The sequence below is a fragment of the Pteropus vampyrus genome, unplaced genomic scaffold (genome assembly GCF_000151845.1).
Source record: "Pteropus vampyrus isolate Shadow unplaced genomic scaffold, Pvam_2.0 Scaffold78, whole genome shotgun sequence".
Classification (NCBI taxonomy): domain Eukaryota; kingdom Metazoa; phylum Chordata; class Mammalia; order Chiroptera; family Pteropodidae; genus Pteropus; species Pteropus vampyrus.
The window spans coordinates 5,102,101-5,116,410 of record NW_011888859.1 but is presented as its reverse complement, the minus strand read 5'-3'; the positions used below and the strand labels follow the sequence as shown (position 1 = coordinate 5,116,410).

Genomic DNA, 14,310 nt, shown 5'->3' with positions numbered 1-14,310 from the left:
ATCGGGTACATATATCTTTACAGATAAATGTTTTCAAATGTTTTGGGTAGACATCCAGCAGAGGGATTGCTGGGTCATATGGTAATTCTAGTCTTAATTTTCTGAGGAACCTCCATACTGTTTTCTATAGTGGCTGCACCAGTTTACATTCCCACCGGCAGTGTATGAGGGTCCCTTTTTCCCCACAACCTCTCCAACGCTCATTACTACTTGTCCTGACGACAGCCATTCTAGCGGGTGCAAGGTGGTATCTCACTGTTTTTGATTAGCATTTCCCTAATAGCTAGTGAAGTTGAGCATCTTTTCATGTCTGTTGGCCATTTATACGTCTTCCTGCAAGAAATGTCTGTTCAGGATGTCTGCCCATTCTTTAATTGGATTTTTGGTATTTTTGCTGTTGAGTTGTATGAGTTCTTTATATATTTTAGATGTTACCCACTTATCAAACGCATTGTTTGCAAATTTCTTCTCCCATTCAGTTGGCTAGCTCTTGAGAAGGTATTTGCGAACAAACACAAAGACATATGCACCCCAATGTTCACTGCAGCATTATTCACGGTGGCCAAGACATGGAAACAACCTAAGTGCCCTTCAACAGATGACTGAACAAAGAAGATGTGGTCCAGACACAGAATGGAATATTACTCAGCCATAAGAAAAGACAAAATACTGCCATTTGCAACAACATGGATGGAACTTGAGATTATCATGCTAAGTGAAATAAGTCAAACAGAAAATGTTGAGAACTATATGATTTCACTTGTATATGAGACATAAGACTGAAAATAACAAACTAACAAGACAAACAAAACCTCACAGACAACAGTTCAGTGGTTACCAGAGGGAAAGGGGAGAAGGGAGGAGGTAGATAAGCATAAAAGGGGTCGAATATATGGTGACAGAAGGAGATTTAACTTGAGGTGGTGAACACATGGTGCAATAGACATATAACATATTATTGAATTGTACACTTGAAACCTATATAATTTTATTAACCAATGTCGCTCCAACAAATTTAATTAAAATAATAATAATGAAATCCAAGGTGAGTAAATGAGTATTTGAACAAGTAGGTGTGAAACAGGAGAACTCTTTCTGAAGGATATGATAAGCTTTAAACAAAAGACTTAAAAATTAAATCTGATCCAACACTAATACTCTCTCTCAAATGCGGCAGGGGTGTTATTCGCCCCAACTTGCCGGCAGCTACACTTCTAATACTGAAGGGAGACAGCCTGGTCTTGGGAAGAAAACATAGCCTTTGAATTCAGTCAACACCTATAGGACCCACACCCTATCTCACCACTCACTGCCACCGTGTGACCCCGAACACAGCGCTCACTAAGTGGGAGAAATACTCACCCTCACAACTATTGTGAAAACGGAATTAGTAAGAATTATAAAAGATCTCAGAGTCACTCATTAATGTTCAAAACAGAAAACTGAAACTGCCCAAATATTCGATGATTACAAAAATGTGAAGGAGTCATAACATATCAGCAGCATATGTCATGTTATGTGGAATGTGTTGTTATGTGGAATATACAGAGACGTGGAAAAAAAGTACATAAAAAACAACATGAAATGTTTGAGAGTGATGTGCATAATTTATAGCTATGTGAAAACTAGGTTGATAATGATCAGAGCCAGCCACAGTGACCTGTAAGTAGTGGCTGTCATATCGTGAAGCAATCTATGTTTACTTTTCTGTGACGATGTCTAAATATAACTGTAGAATGCCTCCGGTGTTTTTCCCAGGCATGCTGCAAACATTACTACGGCTTGCTGTGGGGTGGGGTGGATGGGACACAGCTGTCCTGCTCTGTCCTCTTCCATTCCTGCAACCCCCACTCCCACTCACAGCACACGCGAGCAGGGAGGAGCGGCTTGTCCTCACTCCGAGGACGTCCCTGCTCTCCTCTCAGCCTGGAGCCAAGCTCGGCTGAGTCCTGGTTCAGGATGCAGAGCTTCCCCCTTCCCCACGCCCCGGTGACACCATGCACGGAACCTGCCCGCAATCTCTCCCACGCTGCTTGTAAACAGACCTCTGAGTTGCCTTGCACTGTTATTTAACGCATGTACTAGTTTTCCCTCTTTTCGTGTGCTATTTCTTAGCACCCGAGTAGACTAAAATGGCAATGTCCACGCTTTGTATTTTTTATGTCTCACTTAGCGGACAGCACAAACAATTTTGATGACTCTGGTGATTCACCTCAGGAAAGATGGCTGATGACAAAGTAAAACGTTCTCAAAAATAAAAATTCATTAACCAATTCTACACCAATTCTGTACATACATGCAGAAGTCAATGACAATACAAAAGGCAACAGTCATAATCAAATCTTCTAGAGAGAAGAAAATTAAAATCGATTCCCGTCAAAAACAGGAACAGGGACCACGCCAGAGACTCTTTTCTCATTTGACAAAGAATGCATATTCCTCTGCAAGCCAGAAAATACCACGATTCTCAGTCACCACTGTCACCGCTAGCACAGACTCCAATTACCAAAGAACTTCCTCCTCTTAGGTGACAAAACAGAGGCCGGGAATTGTGGGGCCTTGCCCAGCGCTGCAGTACGAGGCAGAGCTGACACCAGAACACAAGTTCCCTGACTCAGCTCGTTCCCTCTACCGTATCACGCCTCTATGCCTGGTCACGAGACTGAGGTGGGAAAAATGCAACCCAGCTTCGTAAAACCATTTTGTTTTCTGCTTGTACTGACAAAATAGAACCTGTTCATTAAGACTTGAACTAAAACACTGGAACTTCAAATCTGGGTATCAGCGCACTGTAAGTTTTTCTTTTGTCAATACAGGAATATGTGCAATATTCTACGAGGGTATAGAATGGTATAGGAAGGATCAAGAAGTGGAATTTTAAGTGATTAAAAAAAAACAGAGAAGGCTGTTTTGCTGTTTACTCTAAGAACCATCAAATTACTAGTGCCCTTTAACCATGATGCCACTTGCAATGCAAGGAGGGGTGGGAAGGGACCAAAACACTCACACGCAGACTTAGAAAGATGACCGTTATCAATATTTTGGGTTTGGGTTTGGGTTTTCTTAAGGCAAGTTACAGAGAACATATATATTCGTGGAACTACAGAATTAAATTTAGAGGAAGGGAGCAGAGGATGAGAAAATCTTTTTGTAAAAATGGGATTGTAGGCAATTTTTATTTATGCAGTTTTTATATGAAATAAAAATGTTTTGATATCCAAGTTTAAATAAAGTTTGTTTTCATGTATACATCATTATTAAACAGGACCAGAAGAAACATTTTTTCCTAACTATATTTTAAATTTTATCCTAAATCTAAAATATGTCATTGGATTTTTATTTTTCAGTATTAAAATTAACCATAAAATATTAACATGTTGTTACCTACATACAAAGTAACTTCTATAAACTGGCAATAAAAGGTAACATACAAAAACTGTGATTCTTAACTCTTAGAGATATTCTAAAAATGCACCCATGATGGATATATGTCGCAAATTTAGCATGTAGTGTCAGAGGTACATGGAACCAGCCTCTAGAAAGTCATCCAAAGACCCTCCTAACATACACTGTCAAATATTGACCGATATCTGCCATGCATTTCTAAAGCACTTCACTTCATTTTCATTTGATCACAATTCAGCAATGAAGCACAGCATCTTAGAACTAAAAAGACCCTCGCTGGTCTATACATGATGTATGTGTGCATCCCCTAAAAGTGTCTACAATCATGAATGTTATGAATGGCTTCCTTCCATATAACAGAAATCTGTTCCTTGCAACTTACATCCATTGGTTTTACTTTGGTCCTTTTACAAATATATTTGAAGACAGTTCTATTTTCCTTTTCTGGCCAAAATATGCCAATTCTTAGTCCCCTTAATACAAAAGGTCTTGTGGGGAGAACTTGCTTCCTTTTTCCAGACCTTACACTGGTACTAAAGCAGCCTCTGACCTCCTTGCTAGTTTGGCATCTCCCTCACACTCTTGGTCCATCCCATCAGCTTTAATTAGATCCCACCTCCCTGTCCCCTATTACACAACTGGTTCCTTGACTTGAACGGCAAAAGCTTGACTTTATCTCTGCGCATTCTCACTTTGCTTATTTCTGGTCACCGTTCTAGCCTGGCATCCGCCACATCAACTGCATTTCCTGTCCTGACGTCAACCTCCAATTAAACGAGCATGCCATTTCATTTATGTCGTCCCCATGCCGCTGATAAAAGTACTGAGGTCAAGGGAGAGGACGGAGCTTTGGGCTAACCACTAGCACCGCTCATAAAAACTGACAGAAATTCTGACATCAGTATTCTTGGTGGAAGGTTTTCATTAGAAACCGTAGAAAAATCTTTTCCATTGATCCGCAGCACTCCTCCAATTCACTGACTATGCTTATTATACAACCAAGAGTCCATATCTGCCTTTCGGTGACAATCTCCTGACACTTCAAATTCCTCCATCTTTTCTAATATATAAAATAAACAGTCCAAAGTTTAAGAAAACTTAGCATTCAAGACAAAAAATATAAGGGAAGACAGGGAGTTTAGAGTCAGACAAACCTGGATGTGAACCCCGCCTATACTAATCAGCTACATGAACTCAGGCTCACATTGAACAGAGTAGTCATGCTCACCTTCTGCACTACTGGGGGATTAAACGAGGTACCACAGGATTTATCACACAGTAAAAGATTTCTAAATCTTTTTCCCCTCTCTTGACAAATTAACAAATTGAAGTCAGAGCAAAATTGCTCAATAATTTCATCTATTTATTTTTTTGTCTCCCTCTCCAGCACACTGTTAATTAAAGGTGGAAATTTTGTCTTATTTATCTTTGCAAACCTAGCACTTAGTACAATGCCTGGCATGATTAACATGTGCTGAACAGAAGCAGCAATGACTTCCTCAACAGCACATAGCTAGTGAAGCAGTAGGGCTCTAACTAGAATGCGATGGCCAATAGGTACCAGAAGTAAGAATCGCGCATCATTGCAGACAAAACCTTCACTTTTCACAAGTTCGTCATATAAGCCACAGCTTCCATTACCTCCTCATGCCTAGGTCGCCCTTGGCTGGCTTCTCTGAGCTCCAGAGCTCTATATCCAACTGCCACCAAACGGTCCTCCCTGGATGCCCACTTATTTCTGATCTCAGTAAAAGACGCCCCCCCCCCACCACCACACACACACACCCATCCAGATGCACAAGTTAAGAGGCCAGGGACGCAATCTGACTCTCCTCCCTCTCTCTCCACCACAACCAACCTCTCACCAAGTCGGCTGGACCCACCACTGCCACCAACAGGCGATCTCCTCCCCGTCCCCCCGCCCCGCTCCCCAACATGCTGGCCTCCATGGGGCTCTAGAGAAACTTCCTTTCCCACTGCTGGACTGTCCTATCCACGTAGAAAGTGCTCTGCTCTCCCGCAGAAGTCAGCGCTACCACACTGTCCCAGTGAAGCCCTGTCTGAACCCCAGACCGAGGCAGGTCCCCTCGGAAAGCACTGCACTTTTCCGTCATAGCAGCCACCGAAGTCTACACAAATATTTGTGTGACTGTGTGATAAATGTCTGTCTCCCCAACTAGACTTCCCCCAGGAATAGGAATGGTAAGGTGAAGAAGACAAATATTAAACCCACTTATAGCTATCACCTAGGTACCTCTCAGAATAAGTTCAGAAAATGCGGCTCTTTCGGTTCCCTGGGTTTTGCCTGTTATTATTTGCCTAATCCTCCAAGAGCAGCAGCCTGTACATCAACTCAATGAGTAAATTACTCTCTGAGTGAACTATACTTTTAAAGTTAATTTAACAAATATAATAATTTTATGAACAAACCAAAGTGTATACACATATTTTTTTATTTCAAAAGTAAATTAGATCTAGAAGGAATATCAAAATATTGATGGAATATATTTCTATTTTCCCGCAGATTTATTATTCTCACTCTCCCCCCCCCCCAAAAAACTGTGAAACTATTATCACGACTTTAACAGTTTCTAAAATTTACACCTCTAAGAATGCAGTATCATTCATGTTCATGTGTTACTACTGACAACACAGCAGCAGGCTCTTATTTTAGAAAGAAAAATAATATGCTATATTTCCCATATAAATACAGATTTAGACCAAGAAAAGCAGCTTTTATGAGACTGTCAAAGTGCAACCCCACCACTTTCAGCTGTGTGATGCTGAAGAAAGTCAACACTTAACCTCTCTGCTTCTCAGTTAACGCGGCCGTGCAGCAAGCGCACTATCACTGTCACTACCAAGCTGGTGTGGGAATCGGACACAGTCAAGTTCTTGACACGTGACAGGCTTTTAATGGGTAGAGATTCTATGATCATTATTATATGGAGGTATGATTCCAGAATAATCATAATGAGGCATGAATACCCTCCACTACTGTGCAGAAGACAGTCATCACTAATCAATCCTAGCATTTGTCTCCCAGAAGTCCAGGAGGCCTCAGAATCTTTTATCCTATGGAGCCACAGGCAGCCACTACCAATTATCAGATTTTGCGAATAAGCAGAAACCCATTTGCTATCTTTAGTACAATGGAAAGAGCATAATGTTTGACACTGGGGAGACCTGGGTTCACATAGCTCTCCTGCTTCTGACTAGCCATGAAATGTTGGATAAATTATTCCAGTGCTCTAAGCCACAGTTTTCCCATCTTTCAAGCAAAGATAATACCTCCCTCAAAGACGATCATTCTAAAGCTGTCTGATGTGTGATTTGCATGAATAAACAATCCCAAAGACATATCGGAGTGGTACGTAAAGACAGAGGAGTCACGGATTTCCCCAGCAATCTCCATGGCTGCCATCACGCCTCTTTCAAACTATTAAAATTTTTTAGATTAACTTCAAAACTGCATTAAAGAAAATGCCAATAAAAATATTATGAACCTTACCCATTGACTTACCTACTTCTAGACAAAGAGTGCCTGCCAGCCTCTAGTATCATGCTTTTCAGAAACATGGCCCTATTAAAGACCTACTTTATCAGAGCAGTAATTAGGTGAAAACAAATATTGACTCTTATTGTAATGTGACTGTTCAGAGAAAAATAACTAATATATAGCCAAATCTTATAGACTAAAAAAGACAGGGCACCTAACATGCAATACGACAGGCCTAGGCGGATCCTACACTGAAGGAAAAAAGACTGCTATAAAGACGCTACAAGGACAGTGGACAAAATCAGATGGACCGCAGCAAAGGGAAACAGCCCGACAGTGATAACTGCACTCAGGTATGCAAGAGTAACCTTGCTCCTAGGAAATACACGTGTATCATTAAGGACTATGGGGGCAGAATGTATGCAACCCACTCTCAATGAGTCTAAGAAAATACTGTAGGTAGGTAGGCGAGGAGATAAACAGATAAAGTAAATGTAGCAAAATGTTAAAAATTGACAGTAAAAGTTGTAGGGGATTTCCTTGTACTATTCTTTCAACTTTCCTATAAATTTTAAATTTCAAAATGAAAGCTAAAAAAAAAAAATGGACTAAAAGGAAAGACAAAATAACTTAAGATGAAAATCCCTGCACCTCACATCTGCAAGGGGGTCCCCGTAGCTCCTCAGGGCTGAGGACTACCAATGACTTTGCCATGTCTACGGGGCCGCCCACAGGCTTAGCTCCTGAGGGACGGGGTGATGTGAAGAGGAAAACGGGAAAAGACACATGGAGAACCGGGAGAGAGCGCACAGATGGGAAACAGAAGTGTAGGGAAGAAGGGATGACTGCGGCAGGAGGCAGAGGTCGCGACACTTTTCCTAAAGGTACTGGTGTTGGCAAAGTACAGACTGAATACATGTTTTTAAAATACGCTTTAAAAATTCTTAGGAAGCTTCCATTCCACAAAAAAAGAAAAAAAAATTTTTTTTAATTAAAAAAAAAAAATCTTCTGGTTAAAACCCTGCTCTGGTGCAGAGAGACCCTTCCCCACAAATCACCTTTTAAGGTTATCACTCATCGCTCAAGATGTAATGAGGCTTCTGGTCTCTTGGCGTTTCTTACTATGCTTTTTAAAAGATCTCAAACCAGCCCTTAAAGATGTGAAATGTGCCATCTTTTAACCCAGAATTCTCTCCGATTTGTTTTTATAAGTTTCAAAAGATGCTTTATAACCGCCACTCCTCGCATGTGACCCCGCTCCCTCCTCACCCACACAAAAGACTCAACAGACCTGCTCCCCTAGCAGCGGGAGCAGACTGTCTCTGGTTTACAATAAAGCGACTAACCCAAACGAGAACATATTGAAGATTTTTAAATCTCAGTACAAATATAAAAGGGAATTATTCCAAAACTGGTTGACAAAGCGTCAGTTAGATAAAGAAGAGGGTTCAGAGACCACCAACTAATTAGTAGTTTAAGCACTTTCTATGGTGATGAAGCCTAACTTTCCTGCCTTCCAGCCACCGGACCTCAGAAGCCCTGGTACAGAAGAGCAGGGTCGGGGTGAAATCTTCCTGGCCTGCACCCTGGCTCCCACTTACTGTGTGACCTTAGGCAGATGATGTAAATTCTCTGAACTTCAGCTTCCTCCTCTGAAAAGGTAGGATAATACAGCTCCGACCTCATAGTGTTATAATTATTAAAGAGCACAGTAAATACACAACAACTCAGAACAGTGCTTGGCACATAGCGAATGATCAATTAAGTGTTAAGAGATCATTACTACTGGGCAATTTCACTCCCGAGCCTCACTTCCTCACATGTAAAGTGAGAGACTGAGAGATGAACTCTTAAAGTCCCTTCCTGTTGTAGCATTCTATAATTCTAGAATCATCCCTACTCCCTGCCAGAACTTCTGTCATGGTTAAGTAGCAAAAGGAATGTTGAGTTTTACAGATATTCCTTTCTGACTCATTCTTTGACCAGAAATCTAATCAATACATTGAAGGACAAAAGGTAGGGAGCTATAAAGGGGTCTAAAAAATTCAAAACCCACAAGTTCATCATCCAAATAATCACAGCTCATCTTAAGGTGACACACCTGCAACCTGTCAAGTCTTAGCCCACGCTGAACCTGGACAGCCCCCTTGCACACCTCACTGCCTATGCTCTAAGGCATCTACTACACTCCCTTCGGGAATGAATACTCTTGCTTCCCAAACGCCTTTGGCCACCTCTACAGTGAAACAGACCCCACAAAGCACCACCAGATAAAGTATTCTGCCCTCTCAGGACTCCCGCCATATACTGTGACTCTCTTATTTACTAGATATTGAACATTTATCATAAACAACTGTGACTCTGCTTACGCTGGTGTCCCCCCAGTGAGGTCCTTAAAGGCAGAACTAGTGTCCTCCTCACCCCAATCCCCCTACAGCCCCAACTTCTCTTGCCTAGTGGATAATTGCTGTTGCTATTATTTCATTAATAAACAAATAAATAAATAAAACTCGAGTGCACCTTAACCTCTCCAAGCCATCCTCTTCTAGGTAATATTGTTCTACCATCCTAGATGTGTCAATCATAAGTAACAAAAAAAAAACTATGAAACCTGATTCTGAATCTGGCCTGTAACAGGCACTTATAAGTGTTTGGTATATGAACGTGAGAGACATCAGCTGTGTCTCCTATTCTAATCGCGACTTCTCCTAGATTCAGATTATAATGCTCCAAACATAGGCATTTTTTATTCCCATGCTATGTCGCTATTTTTAATATTCTTAAAACTTCATTTCTCGAACTATGTTTATAGCTGTCCCTGTGATTAAGAATAAAAAATGTCTATAAAGCAAAGCCACTCTTTAAGATTCATAATATGTGTTAGCATAAGGAAAGACTGAAACGTGCTTCCCAGAAAAAACATCTGTTTAACTTGGTTGTACCCAAATGTCTGGGCAAGTGTTTGTTTTTAAATAGAACACAGGAAAATATAAAGTAGGATGATATAAAAAAGTAATAAAGCCTTCTATTTTCACCGTTAGCTAGGTCTACCCAGGTAGACAAACAACCAGAGTGAATATGTGTGTGTGAGTGTGTGTGCACGTGCATGTATGTATATATAGGGCTTCTATCCCAGTGTGAGAGGATAACCGCTTAGCTTACCTGTAGATTTTTATACATAGCTGGGTAATAAGTGCAAGATCAAGGAATTTTTATATATAGCTGGCTAGTAAGAGTAACAACAAGGTATGCTGGTCATAGATCCTCAGCATTTATGGCAAATTATTAATCAAGTCCCACCTGAAACAATTTGTTAAATTGATTTTAATCACTGGGCCTCTCATGTGAAGCTTTGTATAATCAGCATTTCATTTACAAAATTAATTGCCTGATTGATTCTCAGGAGGCAGTTGCTGTCATTACCCTGCTGTCATAACTTCTGAGTAGGGTGTCACAACACGAAATTCTGACAGTATGAAAAGCACTGCTATTTTAAAAATGGGTGAGGGGAGAAAGGGATAAAGGAGGAAAACCAAAGTTACAGTATCCCCCCTTCAGCCTGAAAGTCGAAAGTGTTTTCTGCTAATTATACTCTATGTCAATACCCTCTGCTAAATTAATGTGCAAATCTAGGGTTCGGGGCATGATGTTTACTGTATTTAAATAATAACTAGAAGGCAAAAAGCACAGATTCACCACTAGAGCTAAGTTTTAACCTATGTTACAAAATATATATCTTGATATGTAAATATCAAGATAAAGAGCAGCCCTATAGTAGACTGGCAGACTTGTCTACTGCTAATCATTTCAATTTCATAAACACTTCCTTCCTTACACTTTCTAATTTAAAAAGGCATGACCAGAAATTTTAGGAGTTTATGACTAATAACAAAATATACACATTTTAAGCATATCTAAGACACACATAAGCATACGTTCATTCAGTCTTTCAAAAATATTTTAGTACCTATTGTTAGATACACATACTTAATTCATTGCTTGCTATTTACCATTTAATAGTCTACTAGTAATAGAAGGGTCTTCTAAATATTTTTAAGTTACTGAGTATCATTCAAAGTGAGACCACATTACCGAGATCATCACATTTTCAAACAGATCCACATAAGCATCAAACGAGCCAAATATTCTATTTTTCTTCACCACAAATTTGCCTTTTCAGAAAGAATGCCCAATTCTGCAAAAGCCCCTAAATCTTGCCCCCTCTAAGCTCACAGGTGCATTACCCACATCCTCACCATTCCATAAAAGCAGGGTTGATCACGCAAAACTAAGTCATATTCAAAGGCATAAAATAATTCCATGGGATAGGGGGACTCATTTAAAACAACCCCTATTCAATGCAATCCAATTCCAAATTAGGCCTCTTTTAAATGGGTCGCTTTAAATTTAAAAGAGGCCTCAAGAGACCAGATGTAATTTACTTTCCTTTCAGTACACTAAATTTTGATTCCTATGTACAGCCACAGAATTCCTTTAAAAAGAAAGATCACCACATAAATTTGCTCTATTATCTTGTGACCTCGCTGTGTGTGTTTTGTTAGCTAGCCTGGTAAAGAGAACTGGTACACTGCCCTCCACTCCTGTGCTGCAAGCTAACATGACAAATTCACTGCTAGAGAACATGAAGACGAAGCCCATCCAGTACACACAACGGGGGTGCGGTGCGGGGGAGGGGGAGCGTGCTTTGGAGGGCAGGCCCCTCCTTGACCTCTTGACCACGTTTTACTCCCCTGCAGAAAAAGACCAATGGTCTCCAATTTTTACGTGGTTCACAGGGATGCCTGAATGTTCATAAGGTTAAAATCTACAAAGTGCTTTAAGTTCTGGGAAAAAAGGCATTATAAAACTATAATGCATGCCTAGGATCACTTCTTAAGCTAAACACATTATAACTATTTCTGAAAATAGGGTTCACAATTCCAAATGCATTATCAATTTAACTTAACACCTTTCATTACAAAAGGAGCAAATAAAGTGAAGACACAGAATTCTCTTACACATTGTGCACAGAATACTAGCTAGCATGGCTACCTCCTATAACAGGCTTCTACAGTATGTCAGAAATGGTTTAAGACAGCAATTCTCAGAGGTGAAAATGGTTGGATGCTGCATACACGGGAATGCGGGCTGGCTTGAGGGTGCAACTGAAAATGTATATTCAGGATTATAATTTTCTATTTGGAAAAGGGGGAAAATTATGGTTTTTATAACATACCACAAAGAAGTAGAGCTTGATGAAATAATATCAGTTGTTAAGGATTTCCAGGAAAAGTCTAGCTTCTGTCTTTTCAAGAGAGGTGGTGAGGAGGAACCTGGGCTTTTGGAAGATATATACGAACGGAAGAGGTGTGAGAAAATTTATCAAAAGGAGGCATGAGTTAGAAAAAAGTTAAGAAACAAAGATTTAGATAAAAGAGGAAACAAGTTACCTAAGAGGCCATATTCATTTCATTCATTCAACACTGTTTAAACTGAACAAATATTAATGTGCAAAGCACTATGAAAGATAAGATGGTCCTTGGTTTTAAGAAATATAAACTATAACAGAAAATATGAGATGTATATAAATAATTCAAGGTATAAACAAGTTTGTCAATGCCACGGGGCAGAGAAAAATAAAGCCCTATGGGAGTTCAACTGAGGGTAATAACTTGTGGTTGGAAGAAATGGAAGAATTCATGGAGAATTTATTATTTAATGTGAATAAGAAAAAGATGAAGAAGATATACAGAATATCTTCTGTAACAAGCCACAAATATAACAACAGCCACCATTTAACGAGTGCCTACAGTGAGCGGAGCACTGTGCTGAGTGCTTTACAAACAACATAAGCATCCTCGTGAAAATCCTGTAAACCACTATTTTTACTTAAAGGAAGTCATCTAGATTAAGTAACTTGCCCAAGATCACACTACAACACGATGGAGTCAGGATTTTCCCAGGTCTGACTGAGAAAATAGTCTATAGAAAAAGTCTATAACTTAACTGCCCTCCAAACCACTCCAAGCAGTATCCCTTGATATGAATCAACTGTGAAAAGAAGACTTTTTTAACCTGAATTGTGTCCTCGCAAATTTTTACGTTGAAGCCCTAACCCCAGCATGACGAATATTTGGAGATAGGGCCCAAAAGCACGTGATAAAGATTAAATGGGGCTATAAGGGTGGGCCCTAATCTGACAGTTCTGCTGTCCTTATAATACGATGCGAGGCCAAGGTGTGTGTCCTCTCGTGTTCTTCCCCCACCCCGGCCACACCCCCACACCTCTGCACACCCAAAGAAGTCATGCGAGCACACAGCGAGGTGTACAAACCAAAGAAAAGGCCTCAGCACGAAAACTACCTTGCTGGTCCTTGACCTTGGAAATCAGAACCCCAGAACTGTAAGAAATAAATTTCTGTTGCTTAAGCCCCCAGTCCACCCTCCAGATGAGAATGCAGCCCGGCAGGACGCCCCGACTGCAGCCTCTGAGACCCAGAGCAGAGGACACAGCTAAGACGGGCCTGGACTCCTGACCCACAGAAACGCTCAGATAGTCAATGTGTGTTGTTTTAAAGACACCCAATTTGTAATGCAGTAAAACTAATCCGCGACTTAGTAACGGCATGCTTTCCACATAGGTCCTCCACACAGGAACGTGCACGCGAACTGCATGCCGCTCCAAACCTCCCATGCGGGACCTCAGAACACTGGCGTTGGTGGCCAGCACTTCCACTGACAGGAGGCCCCAAAACACACAGTCCCAGGAGGTACTGGCGGCTCTTTACTTTTCCCATTTCTGGGAAAAATCCTACTCATCTTTCAAACCTGGACTCTAGGATGAACTTCCCTGTCAAGTTTGTTTTGAAGTCATCAGACGGAATAAAAACTGTTTCTTCTGTGATATCAGAAGAAATCTCGATTATAATATTTAGAAGATTTGGCTGCAATTTTCCGTTCACTCGTCTTAACAACAGAGGCCAAGTTAAACAGTAAGACAGGTCACAAAGATAAAGGAAAACATCCCTCCCATTGTGACAGAGATAGAACAGGAGCAGGAATCCAACTCTAGCTCCCCAGCTACAGGGCCTGAGATGAGGCAAGTTACTCAACTTCTCTAGGCCTCAATTTCCACATCTATAAAACAGAAAACTTGGCAAGCAGGCACTCGACTTTTATACCTCGAACCGAGCACTACCTATCTACCTATCTACCTATCTACCTATCTACCTATGTATCTACCTATCTACCTATCTATCTACCTATCTACCTATCTACCTACCTATCTATCTATCCATCTATCTATCTTCTACATGTACATATCTGTAGATTAAATAAATATAATTGAAATATACCTGAAGTCAACCTAAATTCTAACTGAAAAAAAACCACAAGTACTAAAAATG

At 40.5% G+C, this 14,310-nt stretch overlaps 1 protein-coding gene across 1 annotated transcript in view; it reads right to left on the bottom strand.

Moving 5' to 3' along the window:
* Positions 1–14,310, bottom strand: part of ARID1B (AT-rich interaction domain 1B) — a 389,943-nt gene that overhangs the window by 346,483 nt on the left and 29,150 nt on the right. Inside the window, exons 2-3 of the mRNA XM_023532165.1 lie at positions 10,997–11,076; positions 6,697–6,844 (exon numbers count right to left, since the gene is read on the bottom strand). Of these exons, the coding sequence (XP_023387933.1) occupies positions 6,697–6,844; positions 10,997–11,076 (228 nt within the window). The remainder of the gene's footprint in view (positions 1–6,696; positions 6,845–10,996; positions 11,077–14,310) is intronic.